At 46.4% G+C, this 22,920-nt stretch overlaps 6 protein-coding genes across 10 annotated transcripts; 1 reads left to right on the top strand and 5 right to left on the bottom strand.

The window, feature by feature from the left end:
- Nucleotides 1-191: 191 nt before the first annotated feature.
- LOC120448748 (probable aminoacyl tRNA synthase complex-interacting multifunctional protein 2) lies at nucleotides 192-2,004 on the bottom strand. 2 transcript variants are annotated; one of them, XM_039630928.2, is made up of 5 exons: nucleotides 1,756-2,004; nucleotides 1,542-1,640; nucleotides 1,197-1,349; nucleotides 761-989; nucleotides 192-617 (listed from the first exon to the last, which is right to left on the bottom strand). In XM_039630928.2, exons 1-5 carry the CDS (start codon nucleotides 1,900-1,902, stop codon nucleotides 241-243), a joined length of 1,005 nt encoding a protein of 334 aa, XP_039486862.2. In that variant the 5' UTR covers nucleotides 1,903-2,004; the 3' UTR covers nucleotides 192-240. The 2 variants fall into 2 exon arrangements, with proteins under 2 accessions (XP_039486862.2, XP_043861968.1); XM_044006033.1 differs by lacking the exon at nucleotides 1,542-1,640 and having other exon boundaries at nucleotides 1,756-2,003.
- A 479-nt stretch (nucleotides 2,005-2,483) lies between these two features.
- On the bottom strand, nucleotides 2,484-5,002 carry LOC120448035 (U3 small nucleolar RNA-associated protein 14 homolog C). Its single transcript, XM_039629779.2, has 2 exons — nucleotides 4,505-5,002; nucleotides 2,484-4,449 (listed from the first exon to the last, which is right to left on the bottom strand). The coding sequence occupies exons 1-2, from the start codon at nucleotides 4,907-4,909 to the stop codon at nucleotides 2,539-2,541; spliced, it is 2,316 nt and encodes a 771-aa protein (XP_039485713.2). The 5' UTR covers nucleotides 4,910-5,002; the 3' UTR covers nucleotides 2,484-2,538.
- Nucleotides 5,003-5,330: 328 nt separating this feature from the next.
- On the top strand, nucleotides 5,331-7,121 carry LOC120448037 (general transcription factor IIH subunit 4). The gene is made up of 2 exons (XM_039629781.2): nucleotides 5,331-5,693; nucleotides 5,750-7,121. The coding sequence occupies exons 1-2, from the start codon at nucleotides 5,395-5,397 to the stop codon at nucleotides 6,948-6,950; spliced, it is 1,500 nt and encodes a 499-aa protein (XP_039485715.2). The 5' UTR covers nucleotides 5,331-5,394; the 3' UTR covers nucleotides 6,951-7,121.
- On the bottom strand, nucleotides 7,017-9,364 carry LOC120448036 (probable Ufm1-specific protease 2). The gene is made up of 2 exons (XM_039629780.2): nucleotides 9,213-9,364; nucleotides 7,017-9,153 (listed from the first exon to the last, which is right to left on the bottom strand). The coding sequence occupies exons 1-2, from the start codon at nucleotides 9,249-9,251 to the stop codon at nucleotides 7,366-7,368; spliced, it is 1,827 nt and encodes a 608-aa protein (XP_039485714.2). The 5' UTR covers nucleotides 9,252-9,364; the 3' UTR covers nucleotides 7,017-7,365.
- A 320-nt stretch (nucleotides 9,365-9,684) lies between these two features.
- On the bottom strand, nucleotides 9,685-20,321 carry LOC120447471 (microtubule-associated serine/threonine-protein kinase 1). 4 transcript variants are annotated; one of them, XR_006356477.1, is made up of 12 exons: nucleotides 19,943-20,085; nucleotides 17,128-17,886; nucleotides 16,179-16,705; nucleotides 15,553-16,103; nucleotides 14,153-15,419; nucleotides 13,681-14,077; nucleotides 13,245-13,618; nucleotides 12,009-13,166; nucleotides 11,620-11,935; nucleotides 10,601-11,554; nucleotides 10,095-10,457; nucleotides 9,685-9,952 (listed from the first exon to the last, which is right to left on the bottom strand). XR_006356477.1 is itself a non-coding variant. In XM_044005931.1 (11 exons), the coding sequence occupies exons 2-11, from the start codon at nucleotides 17,783-17,785 to the stop codon at nucleotides 10,258-10,260; spliced, it is 6,402 nt and encodes a 2,133-aa protein (XP_043861866.1). In that variant the 5' UTR covers nucleotides 17,786-17,886; nucleotides 20,218-20,321; the 3' UTR covers nucleotides 9,685-10,257. The 4 variants fall into 4 exon arrangements, 3 of the variants coding, with proteins under 3 accessions (XP_043861866.1, XP_039484796.2, XP_043861865.1); XM_044005931.1 differs by lacking the exon at nucleotides 19,943-20,085 and adding an exon at nucleotides 20,218-20,321 and having other exon boundaries at nucleotides 9,685-10,457; XM_039628862.2 differs by having other exon boundaries at nucleotides 9,685-10,457.
- Nucleotides 20,322-20,838: 517 nt separating this feature from the next.
- LOC120449490 (DCN1-like protein) lies at nucleotides 20,839-22,672 on the bottom strand. Its single transcript, XM_039631972.2, has 2 exons — nucleotides 22,387-22,672; nucleotides 20,839-21,850 (listed from the first exon to the last, which is right to left on the bottom strand). The coding sequence occupies exons 1-2, from the start codon at nucleotides 22,387-22,389 to the stop codon at nucleotides 20,987-20,989; spliced, it is 867 nt and encodes a 288-aa protein (XP_039487906.1). The 5' UTR covers nucleotides 22,390-22,672; the 3' UTR covers nucleotides 20,839-20,986.
- Between the last annotated feature and the right edge of the window lie 248 nt (nucleotides 22,673-22,920).

The raw sequence follows: 22,920 nt of genomic DNA, 5'->3' as shown, positions 1-22,920 counted from the left end.
AAAGTAAGTTTAAAACCAGCTATTGCAGTATAGAAACGATGAAGCGCATTGTTCAAACAGAAACAGAATTGCAGCAAAGATAAATAAGCCAAATAAAATTACCGAAAAAATAATGATCATTGAGTTTGTTGGGAATAAATGTTCTTGGGTTTTTTTAAGAAACTAAAGGGTACACAAAACTACACATTCCATCACATTGAATTCTATAATTTATTTGTTCGCCTTTGTCGAATAATGTATTTAGATCTGAACCACGAGCTTAGCCCTTTTCCTCCAAGCCAAAAGCGCAGGCGTCAGATCCTTATCGGTAACAGCTGGCATGCGTATCAGTGAGCTGTAGACTCCGATATCTGCCACCGACATCTGGGATCCACCGAAATACTGCTGTTTCTGCAGTCGCTTGTCCAGCAGGCGCACCATAGCCACCTGCGTCTTGTGCGTGTTGCAGCGCAGCAGTTGGTAGCAGATGTCCAGGACGAGGTCGATCTCATTGCAGAGCGGAGAGCCCTCATAGCGATACTCGGCTGGACCCACACGGCCCAGATAGCGAATGATGTTAACTTCTCCGTAGATGGGCACGTACATGGTGGGCGAGCTGATCATCTCGGTGTGTTCGCCTGGAAAGCATTGCATAATCAGTACTTGTACTTTGTGGAGGGGTTAGGAATGGGAATCAAGATCAGCTAATTCCATATTTATGGATTTACTTTGCAATATAAATAAATGGAAATTTTGGTGATACGCCATATCTCTTACTCACAGTTCTTCCAGATGAGCGTCACACTAATCTTGGGCAAAACTGGATTTACTGGAACCTTCGCCAAGTTGGCCTCGAATTCACGAGCTGCTGGTCCAATGTCGGCCATCGTTGAGTGCGTAAAGGTCTTGACATCAATGGTGTACAGATCACGCCAGGCATTCTTCAAGGCCAACAAGGCATAGGGTATAAAGTTGGGATGTCCATTGATGACGACATCCTGCAGTGGCACCTGTCGTTGATTTATTTAAAATATTATAATTAAATATGCCTTAAAGGTTATGAAACTCTCTAGTTTAGCGAAGACTTTTCAAAGCTATGTTACACATAATTAAATCCCATTACATCGGCTTCTAAATATTGTTAACTTTAAAGCTTTTCGGGAGTAGCAAACCTACTGTTGAGACACATTTCGCAGTATTGGGACTAATAGTCGTACCTCCTTTAATCCACCATTCTGGAAGGCAGTCGTGTGCTGGAAGGTCTTGCCGCAGACCCCGAGTCCTGCCCGGATTTGTCCCAGCTGCGCCTTGAGCTCCTCCAGCTGCTTGAGAACCTTCTCCTGGCGGGCAGCCACTGATGCCGTATCGTCCTGAAAGTAAAAGCAAAAAATGAGGATATGTTAGTTAACACAAGGTGCTCCATAGTCAATTGGCCAAGGCCACAAGAACACACAAACGAAGCATGGATGCATTATAAATATTTCTGGTACTGAGTTTTTCTTTTTTTTTGTTAGTCGGTGGTTTATAAATAGAATTTCGTATTTTAGTTTGGTGGTCTTAACCTTTAGCAGTCGCTGTATTTGTCGGCCTAAAGAGTCCAAATCAAGTGCACATGTGGCTGCGTTTCGCCCTGTTTTGCTGATCCAGTTGGCCTCCAATTTCTGGCAAGGATCACACATGCGGGAATGGAATGGATGTGGCGTTGTAGACATATGTCGTAAATTCACTGTCCTTGCGACCCGACCAACTTCTTACCGGCCTGGCACTTTAACTTACGCATGATGATGTGGACGCGGATGTGGTAGCTGATGTGGAGGAGCCGCTGGCCAGAGGATCCGCCGCCAGGCTCACGTTCTTGAGGTGATACATGCAGGTGGGCAGCTTGATGTCGAATTGCGGCAGCAGAGTCTTTAGTTCGTACATTTCCGCGGCGAAAATCGTTGGTTTAACACAAGAACCTGCGGAAATTATTAATTCCAAAATGTGCTTGCCGTCCGTGAGAAACTCCACAAAATACCTAAAAACTTAACGGAGTGCTATCGTTTCATGGACACGGATAGTCTGGTCACATTGCGCACGGTTACAAAAGCTATCGATTTCAAATATAACATTTTCCTGTGTTCATAACGATCATTTTAAGCCTTATGTTTTTTTGTAATGTAATTTTTAGGATATATCTTTAAGCATAAAGATAAACATATACACGTACTAATAGATCTTTATAACAGAATTTTTGGTTTTCGTTGGTATATGTGTTTTGAATTCTTTCCCTCACTGGTCTATTAATCTATATATGTATTTATACATCACCGTTCGTTGGTATTATCCACAGTGTTTAAACAATTTCGGTTTTACATAAAAGCAATTAATATTAATTCTACAAGATGGGTAAATTTAACAGCGACTTTCTTGCAGCATAACCTATGTTCTTTCTTGATTTTCCTCATTTCTATCCTATGTCACCTATATGCTATGGCTTTTTTAACATAAAACAGTAGACAAAATTGACTTCCTATTCATTTATTTTATTCCGATTTATTTTTAAAACTATTCCTAGTTCTATGCTATCTTGGCCTTGGATGGGACTTTCGGTATGCGCTTTATCCTCCTGTCCACGATGTGACGTAGGCGTCTGTCCGGCTTGACCAGCTCGCTCTCCGTCATAGGCTCGATTACCTGACCCTTGCGCGTGATGACAGCCGGACGGGTCAGCATGCGGAAGGCCGTCTCCGGTACAAAGTTCCGCCCAACTGGGGCACGGATACTGGCTTCGTAGTCTGCTAGGGATCGGAAAGGAAATGGGATGCTGGAGACCATGTGCTCGCGCGCCTTCTTGCTGGCTGACTCGTTGAGGTAAAGATTGTCCTTATTTTCGTCACGACGCTTTTCTGGAGCGGCCAACTTAAGGAGAAGCCGCTTGTTTCGTCGCTCCATTACCTCCTTCGAAATGCCAGCACCCGCCCAGGAACCCCATCCAGGCAGGGCCAGCTGAAGCTCAGTGTTTTTCAGCTCCGAGTCTTTGCTTTTGTCCCGATTAAAATCAGCTACAATGTCATCGTCCTCGAAGGCCTGACTGATTGTCAACTGCCGTTCAGCAGCCGCGTCTTCCTCGTCGTATTCTGCAGCTTCGTCGTCTATCAGAGCATCATTAAGACCTCCCGAGCTGTTCTTTTTTTGGCTGAACACTAAAGTGGTTACCTTGTTGGGATCTATGGTGTCCACAGCTGGAGTTTCCGTGCTTTCTGTATTAACTTCCAATTGGGCAGGGATATTAATCTGTGAGTTTTTATCCTCCTCGTAGTTCAGAGGCTCATCAATCTCCACCTGCTGCTTGCTCTTTCTTAAAGCCAGACTTTTAAGGTTTTGCAGGGCGTCCTTCTTTTTCGTCTTTTTTCCCTTGACGGGGGTTTCTTTAAGTTTGTTTACCCGTTCCTTTAATTTCTCCATTTTCTTAGTTAGTTTGGCTCTGATTTCATCTTCGTGCTTCTCAAAAATGTCGTCAATGGTTTTTGAATTCAGTTTTCCCCTGACTGTTTTATGTTTAGTTGGGCTAATATCTTCCACCTGCCAGCCATTTTCTATCTTAACTTTCGATTTCTTTAGGATCTTCTTGGCGGGTTTTACTTCGGCTAATGGTTTCTGTATAGTTCCATTCTCCTCCTGCTCGTCGTTATCCTGGACTTCTTTCATATCCCTACGATGCTGCTCCAGTAACTTTTCATTTTTATTCCTTTTTGTCCAGTATTGTCGCCAATTGGCATCCTCACCTTCACCTTTTCCATTTTCAGTTTCCTCAGTAGCTTTTCGTTTTGTCCAAGGATTAAAGGGATCGTAGTCATTCTCCTCCTCTTCGGGAACAACTCTCTTGTTGATAGTTTCATCTTCGCTGTCTGACTGGTGCTTTTTCTGGGTCAGTTCCCTGCTAACAGCCAACTGCTCGGCAAGATCCTTTCGCACATCCTTGTCGTATTTGGCCCGTATCTGCAGATTCTTAGCCCAAGTACCGGTGTTCTTGTGCCGCAAGCTGGCGCGCTCCTGGACTCGACTTTTTTCCAGGGCATTTAGCTTTTCCAGCGCCGCTTCCGGGTTGGTTTTCTGCAGCAACTCGAACTCCTTCATCTGCTCCAACATTTTTTGACGCTTTTGCAGCTTGTGGAACTTTTTCGATTTGATTTTGTTTTGCATGCGTGCCTTTGCTGACTTTTGAGACTCGCGCATCTTCAGGTAAGCCAGCTCCTTGCGACGGGCGAAGAGCTCATCCCGTGTAAGCTTCTTTTGCAGTAAAAGGCGCTCCTGCTTGGCCAGCTCTTTTTCATCCGTGGTGTCCCCAATCTGAGCTTTCCGCAGTTCCCGTAGTTTCAGGTTGTTAGCCTCGAGTTCCTTAGCAAGATTGGATTTGAGCCGTGTGTTTAGGGATCGTGTGTTCGCCGAAGTGTTCACGTAAACCGTTTCGGAGGGTAAGGGAAAGATCTGTAATGTGTTTTGGAGTTAATGTCTTTCATCGTATGAATTGAAATTCACTTACCTGCGTCTCCGCAGATCTCTGTTGAGCCACCACAGCATCCCAGCGACCGAGCTTCTTGGTCACTCCCTCGTAGCCAATGGTTCGCTTAATGCGATCTGCTGCCGGTTTCTCCAGCGGCTTCTCGAGTACCTTCTTGCTGCCCTGGACGTTCTTAAGCTTCTTGCCCGTCTGACTGTGCTTGGTGGAGGTGCGCAGGATATCAACCAGATCGTTCAAACCCACGGCTCTGGGGGCACGATCTGTTTCCGCCGACGAGACACCTTTCACCAGTTGGAACTCATCCTGGCGCGACTGCCGCTCGTCGCGCGTGGACTTCTGGATGTACTGTCCCTTGCCCAGACTGCCGATGGCCTGCAGCAGCTTCTTGTGCGCCTTCGGTTCGTAGTGCTCCTCGTCGTCACTCATTTTTTGTCAGGAGAATTCGTAAAATCAAATAACAATACAAAAATACTTTGCCCAGCACGTGTGCAGAGTAACAGCTGCAATCGATAACAAGGGAGGGCCATCACTGTGGCCGAGAACTGGGCGTGGAAAAGGGGATTCTGTTGTTCGCATTAATGGGACGCTCTGGCCATAGTTCCTCTTGAATAAATTAATACTTTCATTACATTAATATTTTTGAAAAAGATTTTTTAAAGGAAAATGTAAACTCAAAAATAACATGTATTAATCCATACATATATTTTTGAATTAACAATCTGTTTTCCTTTTTAATAAAAAAAATTTATTTTTATCTAATCGAACATTGACTGAAAGTATTGTATTTTCGGGGAAAGACCCTCTTCGTAACGCCCTTGATAAATACTATCGATTGTCACGCGACGAAAGACCGGCTATCGATGAGAGTGTGATGAAAATATTTTGTTTACCAATTCGACATTCGAACCGTCATGGCCGACACGAAATCCGGTACTGGACGGTACTCGGCTGCCGGGGGGAGTGGAACCACCGGCCTGTCGCCCTTGGTGCAGGGTCCTGCGAACCTGGAATGCAAGGACTTTCAGGAGTATCTGCGCACTCGCCAAACGCCAGAGACGCTGGAGAAGCTCTACAACTACCCGCCTATTTGCTTGGCCGTGTTTCGGGAGCTTCCAGAGATAGCACGGCAGTTTATCATAAGGATACTGTTCGTGGATCAACCTGTGCCACAAGCGGTGGTCACATCATGGGGGGCCCAACGTTGCGCCAAGTAAGATTCTATTAAATAAGTTTAAGAAACAGCAGTGCAATCTATTACCTTTGCAGGGAGCAAGCCGAGGCAACCAGCTGCCTGACGGCTTTGAACGTCTGGCGAGTCACAGCCATTCCGGGTGGCCTTTCTGCATGGGAGCTATCGCCCACCTTTAAGAAAAGCGTGCGCCAGGTGCTGCTGGGCGGCGGAAAGCCTTGGCCCATGACCAACACGCTGGAGAAGGACTCAAAGCCAAGGGACATTGCTTTCCTGGATACATACGCCATGTCCCGCTGGCGCTGCGTCTTGCACTACATGGTCGGTACCGGAAATCGCAATGGCACCGATGCGGAGGCCATCAGTCCGGACGCCGTTAGGATTCTGCTGCACGCCAATCTCATGAAACGGGATGAACGAGATGGTATCACAATCACCCGGCAAGGCTTTCAGTTCCTGCTGCTGGACACGCGAGCTCAGGTGTGGCACTTTATGCTCCAGTACCTGGACACGTGCGAAGAGAGAGGGATCAGCCTGCCGGAATGCTTGTCCATGTTGTTCCAGCTCAGTTTTTCAACGCTGGGCAGGGATTACAGTTCGGAGGGCATGAACAGTCAGATGCTCACCTTCCTGCAGCATCTACGGGAGTTTGGACTGGTCTTCCAGCGTAAGCGTAAGGAGGGACGCTTTTATCCCACACGTTTGGCTCTGAATGTAACCAGCAAGGAGGCGGCTGCGACTGCCTCTGTGGCCATGGATGAGGAGGCTACTCAGGACTGTGGCTACATCGTTGTGGAGACTAATTACCGGGTGTATGCCTACACTGATTCTCCGCTGCAGGTGGCCGTGTTAGGTCTGTTCACCGAGCTTCTCTACCGCTTTCCCAATCTTGTCGTGGGCGTGCTAACTCGGGACTCAGTGCGTCAGGCGTTGCGTGGCGGTATTACGGCAGAGCAGATTGTCTCGTATCTGGAGCAGTATGCTCATCCCAATATGCGATTGGTCGAGTCTGCCATTCAGTCCAAATCCTGCCTGCCTCCCACAGTCGTTGATCAAATTAAGCTGTGGGAACTAGAGCGAAATCGCTTCACCTACACCGAAGGCGTGGTGTACAATCAGTTCCTCTCGCATACAGATTTCGTAACGCTAAGAGACTACGCTCAGTCGATCCACATGCTGGTGTGGCAAAATGAGCGAACTCGCACAATGGTGGTGCAAAAGAATGGCCACGATGATGTGAAGCGTTACTGGAAGAAGTACTCTAAGAGTGGTGTTTAATCTGGGACTGCTTCCAATTAAGAAGTTATTCTAGGACTAACACCTGTCTCCATTTTGTTACTAAGCTACAATTTTAAAATATTGTTTAATAAGTGAGTGGGATATATAGCATCGACATTTAACATACACGTGGAATAAAATTAAAGTACACAAGTATCATACAAATCAAAATATTTATACAAAAACCCCTTTAAAGCTTCACCTAAATTGTTCTTTAGGTTGGGTCGACTTGTATCATTGCCAAACGTAAAACTGCTAAGTAACAGCTTACAAATGCATACAAAATATGTTTCTTGATTTTTAATTACAAAAATATTACCCAATATAAAATCATATACTTTATGCCTAAGCAAAGCAAAGCAAATGGACTCATACTCGCCTACCTAAATGCAAATGGAAAGGTAACTATCTGAACCTAATACAAAATGGGCCGCTGGGGCATGCAAAGATTGTAGTAGCTGCCCTTGTCCCAAAAGTCCATGCCCTTCCAGCCACACCAGCCTTTAATTTGGATGGTGGCCAGATCATCGGCACCTGTGTAATGGGGATCCAGGATGAGGAACTTCACCTGACCCGTCTGCACGCAGTAGTCCACTCCGATAATGGTGTGGGCCAGCACACCGCCACCAATCATCACCGGTGTTCCTTGCGTTTGGAAGTGCATGGCGAGCTCGGAGGCAACAGTAGCCAGCTCAGCTCCAGAGGCTACATGCAGAATCTTTGAATCCACGTTGAGGAATCCCTGCAGACACATGCTGATTTCCGTCGAACCAATCCACTGAGATGATCCTACGAATGCAGCAGGTTTGTCGTTGATCTTGTGAAGGTATTCCTGCACCTCCAGATGCGTCGGGATCGGTGCGTTCGTATAACCCTGCAGCACAAACCAGGAGCAGATCGTCTGCAGGGAGCGATAGGCGCATCCCCATCCCTTATCTTGCACCTGCTGTTGCAGGTAGTGATAGTAATGGTAATTACCGTTCACTAAGTACTCCTTGCCGTCGACCACTCCACTGGGACGGACTCCGATGTGGGTATTTAGCAGGGGAGTCCATGGTGCGTCCTCCGTTTCACCCAGGAAGTGCACCTGATTGGCTCTGCGAAAATAGGGACGACTGACTGGCAAAGCAAATTGTCGATGCAGGCGCTTGCGTCTCTCCAGCATGCTGGGCTTATCGTCACCCAGATCTTCGAGATAAGCGCAGCTTACGAAGTGCCCAAACTCTTGGGGATAAAAGTGATAGCTAGCCGGCACCAGCAGCTTTCCACTTTCCGACTCCGTGAGATGTTCAATCAGGCTCAATTCGAACAATCTCAGAGCTCTACAGATGCTCTCGATAAGCACGTCGTACAGCCGCTGGAGCTTGGTCTTCCGGCAGAGAATGGCCATGGCTTCGATCTCTAATGGAACCTGTACTCGGATCTGTTCCTCAGTGGCCACTGCAATGCTAAGGGCCGGATGAGGTGGTGAGTCCCGGGCCACGGGATCACGACTGCGCGAGCGCATCACATCGATGGGGATCACCTCGTAGTCACAGCCAGTCGGCGCCAGTCTCTTCATTGGCGTGATCTGACTTTTGGACTTCTTTTTGTCGCCCCCGGTAGTCTCCTTTTCATGTCCTGGACTGGGAATGACGTCTATAAGATCCTGAATTTGGGAATCGCAGGTAAACCGCGTGTCCAGGGGCCCGTAGCTGTTGATGAAAATTTTTGTCTGCGGGACATTAAACACCAGATTGCCGTCGGCCACCCTCTTGCGCAGCACATGCATTTCCCGGGACACGGATTCAGGTGTGGCGGCCGTTTGCAGATAGAATCCGCAGTGCAGCCGGGTGAAGCAAAAGTCGTTGTACAGCTGATCCGCCTCCATCACTTCGTAGGTCACCTCCTCCAACTTTCCGTGGACGAAGAACGAGGCCCGCAGGCCCACCAAGGTGCCCAATTCGCATTGCAATAGGATGGGATTATCGGTGATATCCACGGATTTGATGACCTCATTAAGGTGCGCCTCGCCATCAGTGCAACCACCAAACTTGACCAGTCCGCATAGATCCAGTTCTGCCGGGAATCTGTGTTGGATCTGCTCGTAGTTAAGCTGTCCCAAGCTGGACTCAATGTTGAAACTCAGAAGGAGTAAGGTGCCTTCACCGTAGAAAACTCCATATAAACAACCACTACACTGCTGCTTTGTTCGCTCCAGGCGCTGCAATCGAAGAGTCCGGATAACCCATAAATGGTTAATTTAACTACTTAAAGTCTCACCTTCAGCAGGAATGCGGATATTTTCAGTTTGGGCAGCATATTCGTGCTAGATTGATATAGAAAACAATGTTATTTGGCCAATAGCACAATTATTGCACAGCTGGCAATTTTCTATCGATAACTGCGTCTGTCTGGTTTTGACCTATCGACATGGGCTTAAGAAAAATTAAACTTACTCATTTATTGAAAATTTTTGAAAGTGATTTTCTAAAATATAAATTGAATTTGGAAAGAAAAAAAATTTACATTTAAATTGTGGTAGGATTTAATTTCTCAAGTGTATTAGATTATAAATACAAAAAAACAACGTAAAATATTTGTATTTGCTTTTTGTAACAAAAATCGCTTCGGAAAAATCAAATTCCTAACAACAAATTATTATATTAGTCATAGTCTATAATTTTTAATTTACGCATATATTTGCTGCACCCGTTTCCTGATCTGTACAACTCCACACCAATGAAAAAGTCGCTTTAAGTACACACACATATAACATTTATTTAATATATATTTTATATTGAATTCGGCGTAGTGTATAGATTCGCAAAAATGTTATAAACGCAGCCCAACACCGCGCCATTCGCTCCATGACTCTCCCATCGACTCATCATCCGTAGTCCACAATTCGTTAATTCTATCAATGTTACACATTTATATACAGTACATAATTGCGTGGTGCCTCTTATATTTGCTTCAACTGGAATATCGTGCTCCTCCTTCTCGACTTGCTATCGTGCCTACTAATTTACATTAAGAGTTTTTAAGCGGTTTTGTTTTGTTTTGTTTTTCTTTAGTTATGACATCTACAAACTACTAGGCTTCAGAATTTTCTAATTAATTTCATTGCTAAATTGTATGATTTGCGCAAAAACACAAGCTTACTTAGAAAAAAGGTTTAAAACGCAATCCCCCGCTACAGATATATATTGAATTCCTGCGGCTTTCCGTTTCCTGCCCTCCATCCACGCCCATCCTCATCATGGATAATTATTTAAACGCGAAACTTAAAACACAAGCATCCATATCCACCGCGGCTGCTCTGGCGCTACTTTCTCTGCTTGGCAGATGAAGTGGCTGCAGATCCTCCTGGTCCAGAGGTCCCTCCACCGGTCGCAACCGTTGTATCCTTGCGTGGTGCTGTGGAGATGGTCACGCTTGGACTGGCGGGCTTTGTCGTTGTCATCGAAGTTTTACAGCCAATGTTGTGGGGTTTAGTTTTGGGCGTTCCAGGAGTTGTAGTTTTACCTAAAAGGATGCAAATAAGTTGTATGCTTTCATTTCATGTGTACTCTCATTTTAGGCTAATAAAATTCGAATGTCTGATTCAAAACTTTGAACATTTTCAGTTTATTTGCAAATAAACTTGTTAGAAAATACGTCAAACTTACCCTGGTCGACCTTCTTGCTTTTGCCAGCAGGCTCCATCTCTGGCTGCTCGGTGGCTTTTATCTTCGTCGGCTTTTCCAGGGTTTGAGTGGGCGAAGACGAGGATTCTCCCTCCGCGAACTCCTCGATAGCGGGCATAAATCCATCGGACACACTGCTGCTGTCTTGGGTACTGGTGGGCGAATCTTTCTCCTCAGCAATACGCGGCAGCGGCTCACAATTGGCCAGGGTAACCACAGCGGTGGCACTTGGATCAGTTCCGGCAGCGGTTGTGGACAAAACTGTTGCCATAGCAGTTTGTTTTTGAGATTCCTCAGAAGCAGCAGGCAGCAACTGCAGGGGCTGAGCTGAAGGAGCTCCCAAAACCGCTCCTGCAGCTCCCGATGCACCTCCGCCCGGCGTCGACCTCCAAGTCGTGGTGACCACTCGTTGGTGTGTCGGCTGTTTGATGGGCGGCGAACAGCATAGTGGCGATATCTTTGTCTCAGCGCTACGGGGATGCAAGCGATCCGGTGACAAGGCGCGCCTTAGCAGCGGAGAGCTCGGTTCCGCCGACTTGGTTCGGGCAAATCCTGCCTTCTTGGTGTTTGCGTTCACCGCCGTCTGCAACGTGGGCAGCGTGCTCCCCGGACTATAAGACTGTGTGGTGTTAGAGGCACCGGGCTGATGACCCACCAATGGAAATGCTAATGGGGAGGGAGATCTTGTGGGTGACGATGGCAGCGGCGATGGTGATGGAGTTCGCGCCAATGGAGAGAGCGGAATGTGACCCACAGACTTCCGTCGATTCGGCAACGAATTGTTGCTCGTGGTATGTAGAGTCTTCAGGCCTCCGGCGGGATTGTTTGCGTTGCCTCCGCCTGCTATTACGGCGGTGGCTGCATGCAGCTTGTGCTTGAGACCATGTAAAGTGGATGGACGCTGGTACAGCTGCGGAACGACTCCAGTGGGAGAGACTGTACAAAATAAGGATGAAATGTTCAATAAACTGATAATGCATTCTTGTGGCTAATCCCATTACCCGGCACATTTCCAACAGAGGTGGGACTGTTGCCAACGACGGCACCCACATGGGGCAGGAGCACCAACTGGGTGGGTGGCGGAGCAGCAGGCAATTGCACACTGAGGGCCGAGGGAGCAACTGAAGCGGATCCTGTGTTGCCACCGTGATTGGAGCCACTTGAACCGGTGGGTGTGTTAGGCGATGAGGATGAGGGCGATGTGGATTGCGATGAAGAGTTGGCCGCCGACTGGCAACAGCTGCTGTGATACGAAGAATCCAACGGCGACAAGTTTCTGGCCGATGGTGTGGTGGGTGAACTAGTGCCAGCTGAGTACTAAAATTATGCATATAACCAAGAAAATTAGTTTAAATGTTGAGGCTTACATAAAGCAACAATGGGATTTTACCTGCTGCATCTCTGCATTTGCACGCTTGCTACTTATGCGGCGAAACAGCGAGGTCTTGCGCTTCTTGTCGTGCTCTCGCTTTGTCTGCTTCTTCTGGCGATTCACACCCTTCTTGGCCAGCTTGCTTTGCATGAGATCGCGCTTGCGCCCACCGCTCTGAATGCTGGTGTGCTCGAGGGGAGTGGCCCGCAGGGTTACGTGCTCGCCACCACTGAGGAGCAGCTGCAGCACCTGTGTGTGGAACAGGCCTTGCACAGCCTCCCCATTGACATGAGTGATGAGATCCGCTGGCCGCAGTCCCGCCTCAAAAGCTGGACTGCCCTCGTCCACGGCCATGACCAAATGATGCATTGTATAGAAGTCCGTGTCGCCATAGTACACACGAATGGTATGAACAGTAAAGCCGAAACCACGGGGACCACGTCGTATGATGATCGGAGGCTTTAGATTTGTAACCAATGGCGAGAGCTCTCGGCAAGGAGAAGTATCCCTTGAGCTGGCCGTACTGGAGCCATTGCCTCCACCACCCGGCGATTGAATTCCACATAACTGTGCAGCCAATTGGCTGTTGTCCAGAGATGTCATGAGTGACAAACCCAAGGCCGATGCAGACTTAACAATAGACCTGGACCGATGATGCTTCACGCTGCTGCCACTGGTGCTGCCGTCCATGGATTTTGGTTGATGCTGCAGAGCCAGCGGCGACTGTTCTCTTGGCAAGTTCATGTTCTCCGTCGATGAGCTGCCCGCGGAAATGGTTTCATCTTCTATCGAGATGGAGAAACGCGGCAAAATGTCTCTGGCGCAAACACCCTTCCGTTTGCGGTTGATCTGTGGCGAAAAATCATCACTGTCCGTTTGCGAACTCTCCGGCGTGCTGCGCGAAAAGCTGCCCACCGTAGCTGTTGGCGGAGTGGCCGACATTGCCGCCTGAGTTTGAGTTGGTGGCGGAGTGGCCGGCGTACTAATGATCGTAGTTGTATTTGGTGGCATGCTATGCCGCTGCTGCATGCGCTGCGTGGCGCCGGGATTTGGTTGCTGGAGATAATGCTTAAGCATTCGCAACTCAGCATCGTTTCCAATCGTCACATTGTGCAACAATTCAGGCAAGTAATCGGCATCCGGCGTGGACGGCACCTTCAGGCAGCTTGAGGAGAGCTATAAGAAATTTTCCATTAATAAAGTCCGTGAATAACTGATCACCCATCGCCGCTTTTCCAAGAAATCAATACTCACATCTAGCTTTCGCAATTGTGGCGTGTTCAAGAATTTGTTGACCACTCCGTCGTGGGAGGCGCTACCCGAACCACTACCACTGCCACTTCCACTTCCGCTTCCCATTCCCGACTTAAGTTTAGGCAGAGCGCCAGTTGATGCGGGTCCTACTGCTGCTGCTGGAGTCTCCTGCGCACGCGATGGCAGCGATGCAAGTGGCGGTGGACCCGTTGGCTTCGCTCCATCGGTAGACGTGGGCGTGGCATGACGCGACCAGCTATAATGCTGTTTTCTGTACTGCGGAGTATACGAATTGAAACTGCCGAAGACTGGAGTGTCATCCGTGTCGTCCGTATCTTCTCCACCTAGATCATGGTTATAGCGATCCATTCGGGCTGTCGAAAAAATTTAAAATTAAATAATAATTCATTATTTCAATATAGCTTATAAAGCTTACTGTCAAAATAACTGGTATCATCATCGTGAGACAACTGCGGCACAAACTCTGCCTTCTGCCGCAGCAGAGAATTCCAATCCATGCCCAGAAAATATTCGTGCTCCTTCATCTCCAGCGCACCCGATTGGGTGCCCAGACGATCCCGCGGATTCTGCTGCAGCAGCTGCGAGATTATGTCCTTTGCCTCCGCTTGAACAGGCCAGTCCTCACAGTCCGGCCACTCGATGTCATCGTTGACGGTGTGCGCAAACAGTTCCTCAGTGGTTTCGCCAAAAAACGGCACACAGCCGATGAGAAATTCATACAGAATGATGCCCATGGACCACCAGTCGACAGGTTTGCCATAGCCCTGGCGCAATATCACTTCGGGTGCAATATACTCGGGTGTGCCATAAACCTGGAAGGGATCAAGAAGTTAACACTTAGATATTCACAGATTTTTCTTTAGAAACTACAAGAAAATTTTGCATACCTGCTTGTCGGAAAACTGTCTCGTTTCTGAGTCGATATAACCCTCATACAAATTGGTGGCCAATGACATCAGACCCATCTTGGAGAGCCCAAAATCAGTTAGTTTGATGTGACCCAAGGCCGTGATCAAAAGGTTGTCCGGCTTGAGGTCGCGATGCACGATGCCGTAGCTGTGCAGATACTCTACGGCTAATACTGTCTCGGCGAAATAGAAGCGGGCCATATCCGCGGGCAGTGGCCCGATGTTCTTTAGCAGCGTTCCGCAGTCGCCGCCCTCCACGTACTCCATCACCAGGCAAAGGTGTTTCTTGGTTTCAAACGAACAGTACATGCTGACCACAAAGGGATTGTCGGCGAAGGAAAGAATATCACGCTCCGCAAAGACCTGCTCCACCTGGTTGCGCAGGATGAGATTATTTTTGTTGATTTTCTTCATGGCAAAGCGTTGACGGGTGGTCTTGTGCTTCACCAGGTAGACGGCTCCATAAGCACCATTTGAGATCAGCTTGACAATGTCAAAGTCGTTTTCTTGAGGTGAGGGTTGTTGGACTCCACTGCCAGTTACTGGTGCAGCCGATCCTCCGAATAATCCCTCAGCTCCCGTCCCCTTCGCACTAGATCCTCCAACTGCACTACTTGATCCTCCCTTCTCCTCATTCATCTGGCTAATAGCCAGCGCAAAAGAGGGTGCCGCGTCACACGAAGCCACTGGCGTTTGAGGAGGCTGTTGAGGTGTCACTGTGCCACTTCCCGAGTCCAAAGCAATGGAATCCAAGGCCAGGCTGCTTAACTGCTTGGCTGCACTGGTTAAGGGCGAGTTGAGTAGCAAACTGCCACCGGGTTGCAGTGGATCCGCATCCACGGTAACTTGTTCCGAGCACATCTGCTGTGTTTCCCTTAATTCCTGTTGCAGTTCTGCGATTGGATCTCGGTTTAGCCCCAGCTTGTGGATGATGTATTGCGGAATGTCCGCCTTTATCACAGGCATTGCCTTGGCATGTCCTTCTGCAGCCTCCAGTAGCTCGTAGAATTCTTGCGGGTCGAATTCTAGGCATTCCAGCAATCGAGCTGGTCGCGAAATAATCAAAAGCAGCTTTTTAATCACACCATTAAGTTCAGCTGCCGCCTCCGGAGATTTCTCCTTTGTCTCCACTAGCAAACGTTCCAGATTTTCACTCAGCTCGTAAAAGTATTGCGAGGTTATCAGCTTGGCCTCCGATTTGTGCAGGCAATCCCTTGCCATTTCCAATACCTGATGATGCACAAAGCTGCAAGGAACGAAGAAAACAAGTTGTAATGAAACTATACTGATTTGGCTAATAAATAAGGAGTCTGTCTGTATCATATACTCGATTTTATCAACTGAAGAACAGATTGAACAGATTTAAGAACTAGACTTACCGCACTATCGGCTGCGAGTCCCTGAAGCTATTGCATGCAGCACTCTTATTTTCGTTGATAAAGTGCTTTAGCCGCTCCTCCATTTGCTGGGTGGCCTTGGGAAAACGCTCCTTGTACAAAGTGTTCATCACAGCAATCTCATTGTCCACGATGGGTGAACGCGATGGGCTGGACAGCGATCTTGAGCGCGGACGAAAGTAGGGCGACATACGACCTCCAACTTGCATTGCACTCGAGGCGGAGATATTCGCGGATGAACCACCATTACCAGCACCACCAACGGCTTGCTGGCCACCACAGGTAACGCTCAGCTCGGCACAGCAATTCACGCAGGCCGCTGTCTTCAGTTTCAGCTGCGATGGCTTCGGTGGCTGGGGCGTCAGTTGCTTTTGGGAAACGGCTAGCAACAGAGCGCAGTGCTTGGGACAATGCTGTTTGAGGTGCTCGGCGCAGCAGGCACCGGCGGCCACGGCAGCGGCATCCGCCTCCTGCACTCCGGGCGGAATGTTGTGCGCCAACTGGTTGAGAGCCTCCTGACTCGAGCACTGAGACTGTGATACATGAAATAATTAAACAATTAACGTAAATATAAAACGTAAATGTTTGGAATATCTAAACAAACTTACCGACAAATTGGAGCTACCAGGCGTGGTTCCATACCCCGAGGAGGGCAGCGAGGCGACGGACCAGCGACGTCCGTCTGCGACAACGCCGCGGCACGAGGCGATTCTTTTGATCGGAGCAAATGCAAATGGCATGGGTGAATTGAGGCGCGGACTATCCACGGGACTGGCCGAGTATGGGGAATGGGCCCGGGAGCCGCCAGCCGCTGCCACGGCAGCCGCGTTGGTGACCAAACTTAGGCGATGATGGGCAACTCCACTGGAGGAGCCACCACCGGAACCAGCGCCTCCTCCAGCTGACCCCCGCATCACAACGCCGTGCAAGTGATGGTGATGGTGGTGCTTGGCCAAGCCAATGCCAGCACAGCTGCCCGACCTCGAAATGTTGTGACCGCCCAAGGGAGAAGCCCCAAAGCCAGGGGGCTGTACTGGTAACGGAGCGGCCAGTTCATGGCGAAAATAGTTGCCCGTGAGACAGGGAGCTGACTTCCCCAACGACGAGTGACGCATACGCAGCAAGTTGGACGCTTCTGTAACGAACAAATAAGTAAATTTCTTGTATTCATTCAGGTAATATATGGAGAAGAAAACGAATCCCAAATGCTGGGATTAGTCTTTAGAAAAAGTATAATTAATACGTTTTAATCTGAAGGTAATTCAATGAAAGTTATTTTGGTTTTGTAAGCATACAAGGACAGCCAGACAAACATGATTAGTTCAACAATATAGGTGTCAATCTTTGGGTGCTAATTAAGTCAGAATTCACATCTTACTAAAACGATAAAAATAGCTTGTAAATAAGCCTTTTTTTCAAAGCTAATATTATCGTTATCGTGCAAAGATGGGAACATATACCTTACTTTCGTAGGAAAATCTTTTCATAACAAATAAATGGTTCTTCTAACAAATTAAACCAGCAGAAATTGGTTGTGTGGTGGGGATATTCTCTTACCGCTGCTGACAGCGCGCAGCGAGTTGGTGTGCTGCTGATAGGAGATCTTCCGGAGCAAGGCGGTGTATCCCCTAGAGTGCAGAGAACTAGAACTTCCGGACAGACCGCCGGACGAGCTCTTGGTCAGATTCAGGTTGCGCATCATGGAGGAGCCGTTGGTGCTGTCGTTGCCGATGGATAGCTTGGCCGGCGAGGTGGGCAGCAGCTCCAATCCGCTGCAGGACTTGACGCTGCTGTTGCAGGACGACGATGCTGCCGCAAGTGCTGCTGCAGCGGCAGCCGCCTCCTGATCGGAGTCGTCGAAGATGAGCACGCGTGCCGAGTAGCTCGACTGCGGGCGTATTCGCGACAGATTGGCCGTGCTCAAGTGCCGCTTGGGCACCGGACTGCCGCTCATGGTGGCTGTGGCCGTGGCGCCACTGCTACTGTCCGCGGATGGAGAGCCCGAAATGGACATGGCCTCGATCTCGCTGGCCACGCTCTGATTGATAAACTCCTGCTCCTGCTGCTCATCGTTCTTTTGCGGCGTTGAGGTGGATATCTTGCTGCCTAGGACAGCACTCACTGAGTGGTTGGACGATGTCGATGATGATGACGATGTGACGGGGCCGGCCGCTCCCTCGGCTGGACGGGATGCAGCTCCCTCCTGGCGACTCATGATCGTGCTGGCTTCGCGTTCGCTCTGATCTTAGCAGGATCGCATGTTGTTGTTTGTCTCCGGTGCTTTGTTGCTTCGACTCTTGGGCATGGCGTCGGCGGCTGCAATAAGAGCAATTAATTAGCATACGGCTGGCAAGGCGCTTCCCAGTTCTCAGTTCTCAGTTCCCAGTTAACAGCTCACTTTCCATCCCATACCATGCCATCTCCGGAACCCAGACACTGGCAATTGCTTCCACACACAAACCCCTGGCTAATTAATCTCGTTGGGCTGACACTTTGCACGAGCCGAACAGCAAATAATTATATGTACAAATCGGTTAAAATGGGATCGAAATATATTAATATGTATTACATACTACACATATTCGTTTACGGGAAGCGTTCGCCCACTTGGTTTTGGGAGATAGCCCAGAAATTCCACAATGAGCAAGTGCCTGAGTGGTTGAATCACAATGCCGTCCAGTGACAAGGGTGACACGGAAATCTCTCCCAGCCGAAATCAAGTCCCGGTGACTCAGATGTCTATTTTAGTTGACTTAAAAACCATTGTTTTGAGTCAAAAACTTGCACAGACTACACCCAGATCAATTTTACCATTGCTCTTATTCTGCATAATAACTAAAAATTGTTAACCTAACACAATCTTTAGGGAGAAAACGCTCGATTGCCCCACTTTACTAATAGAAACTCTTCAATTTCTGACCATGAACATTTGAATATCAAGTTCAAAATTGTTTGGCTGATCATACATTCTATTCGAATGACTATACAGTGCCATTTGAATTGAGAAATTTTTAGCTAGCTTACTATCAACACAGTTTCTAATTTAGATGGAACTTTTCAAAGAATTTGTATTTGTATTAGACGCTGAGGCCAATAAGAAATCTTTAGACACACATATGCATTTACATAAACTTGGCAACATGGATTCAATAATAGTTTCTCAAGTTCATACTACTACATATGTAAATGTTCCAAATTTAAAGATTCCAAAACACATTCGTGTTTTTTTAATAATATATGTTGTAATGTGTGATTATTTCCGTAAAATCTTTGCGAGAAAATTCCACATTTTAAAACATACAATCTTGAAAAAGCCTTAAGCATAATATTTTAAAGTTCTGTAAACTTAATATAGTGGAAATGAAACCATATCACTTTGTCATTAAAAATGTTAAGCTTGAAAGATTAATTATTCTCTAGTAAGACCAGTAAGATCATTCAGTTAAATATTTAATAATTCAGATAAATATTTATATTTATAATTATGAAGAGCTACTCATGGCTGTGAAACTTTGTTGAATTAAACTGTTCGTTCGACGACTCCATTTTCCAAAACTTACACGTTTCGGGTGAATTTTTATACTCGAAATGCAAACTAAGAAACCCAGTTTCTGTTCCATTGTTTACCCTTCCCGCTGCTCTGAATTAAAGGCCACTAAATTATCGGATTATCTGCAGGTGAGGAGCAGGGCGGATGGGATGGGTTGGGACGGGATCAGATTGGATCGGATCGGATCTCGAGACGGCAGGGGGCTACAGCTATATAAGCAATATAAGCTATACGACACTATATGGCACGATCGTAAATGGTGCTCCGAGGTCTCCAAGTAGACGTTGTCGTAGTCCGACTTCTGCGGTTATCAGTTTGTTTTCGTTTCGTTTATTTTTGTGTGTTTAGTGGCATTTATTCACACACTATGCGGATTGTACACTAGGTACGCACACACGGGCAACTGGGCGTATATTTGTTTAAATTTCGCCCACTCGAGGCGAGACGCGCGAGTTATTCACATGATAATTGGATTCGCAAATGCGACCACCGCTGTTTGCACAGATTTGATTATATTGTGTGGAGCGCCCAGAACAGCAGACAAACAAAAATTAATAATAAATAACCAAGGGCAAAGGATTTTCGAGACCAAATTAATTATGGCCAATAGCAATAACAACACCAACAACAGCGAATGGGGTCTTTGCATTGGTATGGGTAATGGGTAATGGGTAATGGGTGTGTGTGTGGGGGCGGCGAAGGAGCCCCATACACACATATAGCACACGAACACCCACAGACGTTGCGACTACGGGGTTTTTGGTACAATAAATTGTCAGTTTCTCACTTTTCCGTCGCTTAACACTCGATTTGGAACTTTACATTTTATACGCAGCATTTACGATGAAGCAGACACACACACTCGCCTGTCTAGCACGCGATTTAAGAGGTATTACTAAATATTTTTAACTGCGAAAAAATCGTTGTAACAATATCAATCAGCCGAACGGTCACATTACTAGCGATGTCAGCCGATGGTGCGAAAGTTATCGAATCACGGCAGTGGTGGCCCTCGAATCTTCAGATTCTTTTGTCCATTGGCGGCGGGGCATTTGAAAAAAGAAATAACATTATGTACTTGCAAATTAAAACCCCACCTCCGCTTTAAGAATGGTTCCGTTCTATCCTAACTGCTCGGCTGTTTCTTTGGTAAGATATATAAACAGCTTATCGGTTTCCAACGGTACTCTTCAGTGTGACCGAAGAGAAGCAACACTAACTTATTGCAATTTTTTCAAATATTTGTCTCACTTTTAAAAATTTATAACACATAAAGTTATACATTCTTTGTTTAATAAATTATTGCTGTATTTGTAGGTACAGTGCTAATAAAAAATATGATTTTTAATTATCAAGATATAATAAAATAAAAGTAAAATAGCCGTTTTAAAACGCCTGCACTTCACAAAAATTAAAAACTTAAATGACATAAAATAATAGCTTTCGAGATTTATTTCAAAAAAGAAAATCATTTCAATTTAAGTTTATCAATGATAGAAAAGCATAATAATGACAAAATATTAGGTACTAAAATAATACCAGAGGGATATTTTAAGTCTATTCATATTCAAAGAAATAATATTTCATTTAGATTCTAAATTTAAGTAGCTTACAATTGAAACTGACACGCTTATATTCCTCAATTTCTAATTATTTCTAACGGATGAACTAGATGTTGTTTACCACTATCAATTTCAATGAGTAGGAAGGCGGGGATGTACATTTACTAACTTTATTTATTTTTTATGACGCTTTTATAGAGAAAATGTAAATTTACCGGCCTTGCTTAGATTCTCCGTTATTTAGAATAATCAGAATAAAAGCAAATCTATCATTAATGAGAATACAATACAGTGTAACAATTCGTTAGCCATAGTTCATGTTTGTACTGTGCGAGGTCTGGTAGGCGCTGGATATGTTCTTCTGGGAGCTGGAGCTGGCACTGGACTGCTGCTGGAAGCCGGATCCTAGCGGGGAGTCCTCCTTGAGATGATCGTTCTCCTGGCACCACTCCACAAAGTCATCTATTAGAACCGGCCAGGCACCCTCCGAATCGTAGTTGCTCATCCGATCGTCGATGTTGGTGGCAAAGTCGAGCAGCAGGTTCCACGTATCTCGCGAGATGGCCCGCTTGTGTTTCTCCTCGAGGAACTGGCACCAGATGTCCAAGAACTTAAAGCGTCCACTAAGAACGATGCACCAGTAGGCAATGGCCATTTCTAGGTCAATACCCTTTTGCCCCGGATCCTTGGCGTAGTTAAAGGTAAAGTGGTAGAAGTCCTTGAACTTGCCGGCATCGTTCAGCTCCTGCTCAAGGATGGGCAGTTTCGCCTTCAGCTTGTCGATGCTATCAATGCCCAGGTCGCACATCCCATTGATAAACTCATCCCGCGAGAACTCGCACTGTACCTCGGCGTGAAACTTCCACGCTATGATGAGCACCAGTTTTGAGTCTGGCTTAAGGTCCAAATCCTCCAGGAAGTGAATGACACCCTGCGATCCGATTTTCAGGGGGTCACTGGGATCCCGATAGCGCATGAATAGCTGTTCGATGCGCTTGCGATCCAACTCCCGGTAATAGTACTCCGGATTCTGGAAGTAATTGTCGCTGGCCAACTCGAATTTCCAGTCGTTCTGTTGCAAACAGAATATAGCCGTCTGTTCGCCCGTGTGTGTCAGCGATATGAACTTCTTCACCTTATCGCGGTGCGTGCTGGATTTCAGTTTGTTCTGCAAAATCATAGTGGGGCGTTATTGAAGATGGTTATGATGCGAGTGTATAGAACGATTTCAAAATCTAGTGGGTAAAAAATAAGGGATTTGGGATGTGCGTTTATTAATACGATTTCTCCAAACATTTCGTTTGGATATGATTTCTCTATTGCAAAACATTTTTCAATGAAAAATATCTACATATCTGCCTGCAATTTTGAATATTTACATATCTCGGTGGCTCTAAGTTAAAGGACTGAAGATGGGATTTTTGTAGTGATGATGGGCATTGACTAGTGGGTAACTTGTAGTCGGAAAAGTGCACTATACGAGTCTAGCGTTCTTTCTTGTTTACTAGGGATTTCGCTGCCCAGGCGAATTGCATAAATACAACAGCAGCAGCAACAACAACAACTACAACTAGTGTGCCCAAGCTGGCGCTGCAAGAAGCTGCTGGGGATGAGAGTATGGATCGTAATAGCCACGTTCTCCACGGTTCTCATTTTATGGTATCTGGGCCAGCACTCGTGTTGACAATTTGGACAAGTACTCACCATTGCACTGCCACTGATTCGATTTTCGCACTTGTCTAGAGCTGCGGTTTCCGACTATTAACAACAAGAAACTGGGAACTGCAGGTGTTGGTAAACGACGATTGTTTGCCTGGAGAAACTAAACCAAACACGTATCGAGCTATTCCGATAGGTTTAATTTGCATAACAATTCTCGCGAAGAGATTTTTGTTGTTTTGGTAAACCTGTGTTAATGGTTTCCACTACTCAGCCATATTTTCCAAAGGGATATTTTTTATTTAGTTTTGTTCACTGATGAGTGACCTTCACTTGACAGTTGAAATATACCAAATAGTTCCGCAAACATACCGAAACATAAGTACAGGATACCAAAATCATTATTGAAATGATCGCCTTAAGTCTAGATATTTTAATTGAAATTACTTTACAATTAAAAAAAAAAACAAAACTACAAAACAAATAATAGTTAAAAGAAATTTATTTCAACAAATTTGATATTAAAATTTTGGAAACTCTTTCATGAATATTTTAATTAAAAAACTTAATTAAATTTCA

This window comes from Drosophila santomea, chromosome 3L (genome assembly GCF_016746245.2).
Source record: "Drosophila santomea strain STO CAGO 1482 chromosome 3L, Prin_Dsan_1.1, whole genome shotgun sequence".
Classification (NCBI taxonomy): Eukaryota; Metazoa; Arthropoda; class Insecta; order Diptera; family Drosophilidae; genus Drosophila; species Drosophila santomea.
This window is presented reverse-complemented; position numbering and strand designations above follow the sequence as displayed.

Excerpts from the sequence above, each read along its gene's own strand:
- LOC120448748 (XM_039630928.2), bottom strand. The coding sequence starts at position 1,902 with ATGTACGAACTAAAGACTCTGCTGCCGCAATTCGACATCAAGCTGCCC. Across the intron at positions 1,350-1,541 it reads AAATACAGCGACTGCTAAAG|GACGATACGGCATCAGTGGC; the intron begins GTTAAGACCACC and ends TTTTACTTTCAG. Across the intron at positions 990-1,196 it reads AGAATGGTGGATTAAAGGAG|GTGCCACTGCAGGATGTCGT; the intron begins GTACGACTATTA and ends AATCAACGACAG.
- LOC120448035 (XM_039629779.2), bottom strand. The coding sequence starts at position 4,909 with ATGAGTGACGACGAGGAGCACTACGAACCGAAGGCGCACAAGAAGCTG. Across the intron at positions 4,450-4,504 it reads AGAGATCTGCGGAGACGCAG|ATCTTTCCCTTACCCTCCGA; the intron begins GTAAGTGAATTT and ends AACACATTACAG.
- LOC120448037 (XM_039629781.2), top strand. The coding sequence starts at position 5,395 with ATGGCCGACACGAAATCCGGTACTGGACGGTACTCGGCTGCCGGGGGG. Across the intron at positions 5,694-5,749 it reads GGGGCCCAACGTTGCGCCAA|GGAGCAAGCCGAGGCAACCA; the intron begins GTAAGATTCTAT and ends TTACCTTTGCAG.
- LOC120448036 (XM_039629780.2), bottom strand. The coding sequence starts at position 9,251 with ATGCTGCCCAAACTGAAAATATCCGCATTCCTGCTGAAG. Across the intron at positions 9,154-9,212 it reads TATCCGCATTCCTGCTGAAG|CGCCTGGAGCGAACAAAGCA; the intron begins GTGAGACTTTAA and ends CTTCGATTGCAG.
- LOC120447471 (XM_044005931.1), bottom strand. The coding sequence starts at position 17,785 with ATGAGTCGCCAGGAGGGAGCTGCATCCCGTCCAGCCGAGGGAGCGGCC. Across the intron at positions 14,078-14,152 it reads GACAGTTTTCCGACAAGCAG|GTTTATGGCACACCCGAGTA; the intron begins GTATGCAAAATT and ends GATCCCTTCCAG. Across the intron at positions 13,167-13,244 it reads CACAATTGCGAAAGCTAGAT|CTCTCCTCAAGCTGCCTGAA; the intron begins GTGAGTATTGAT and ends AATTTCTTATAG.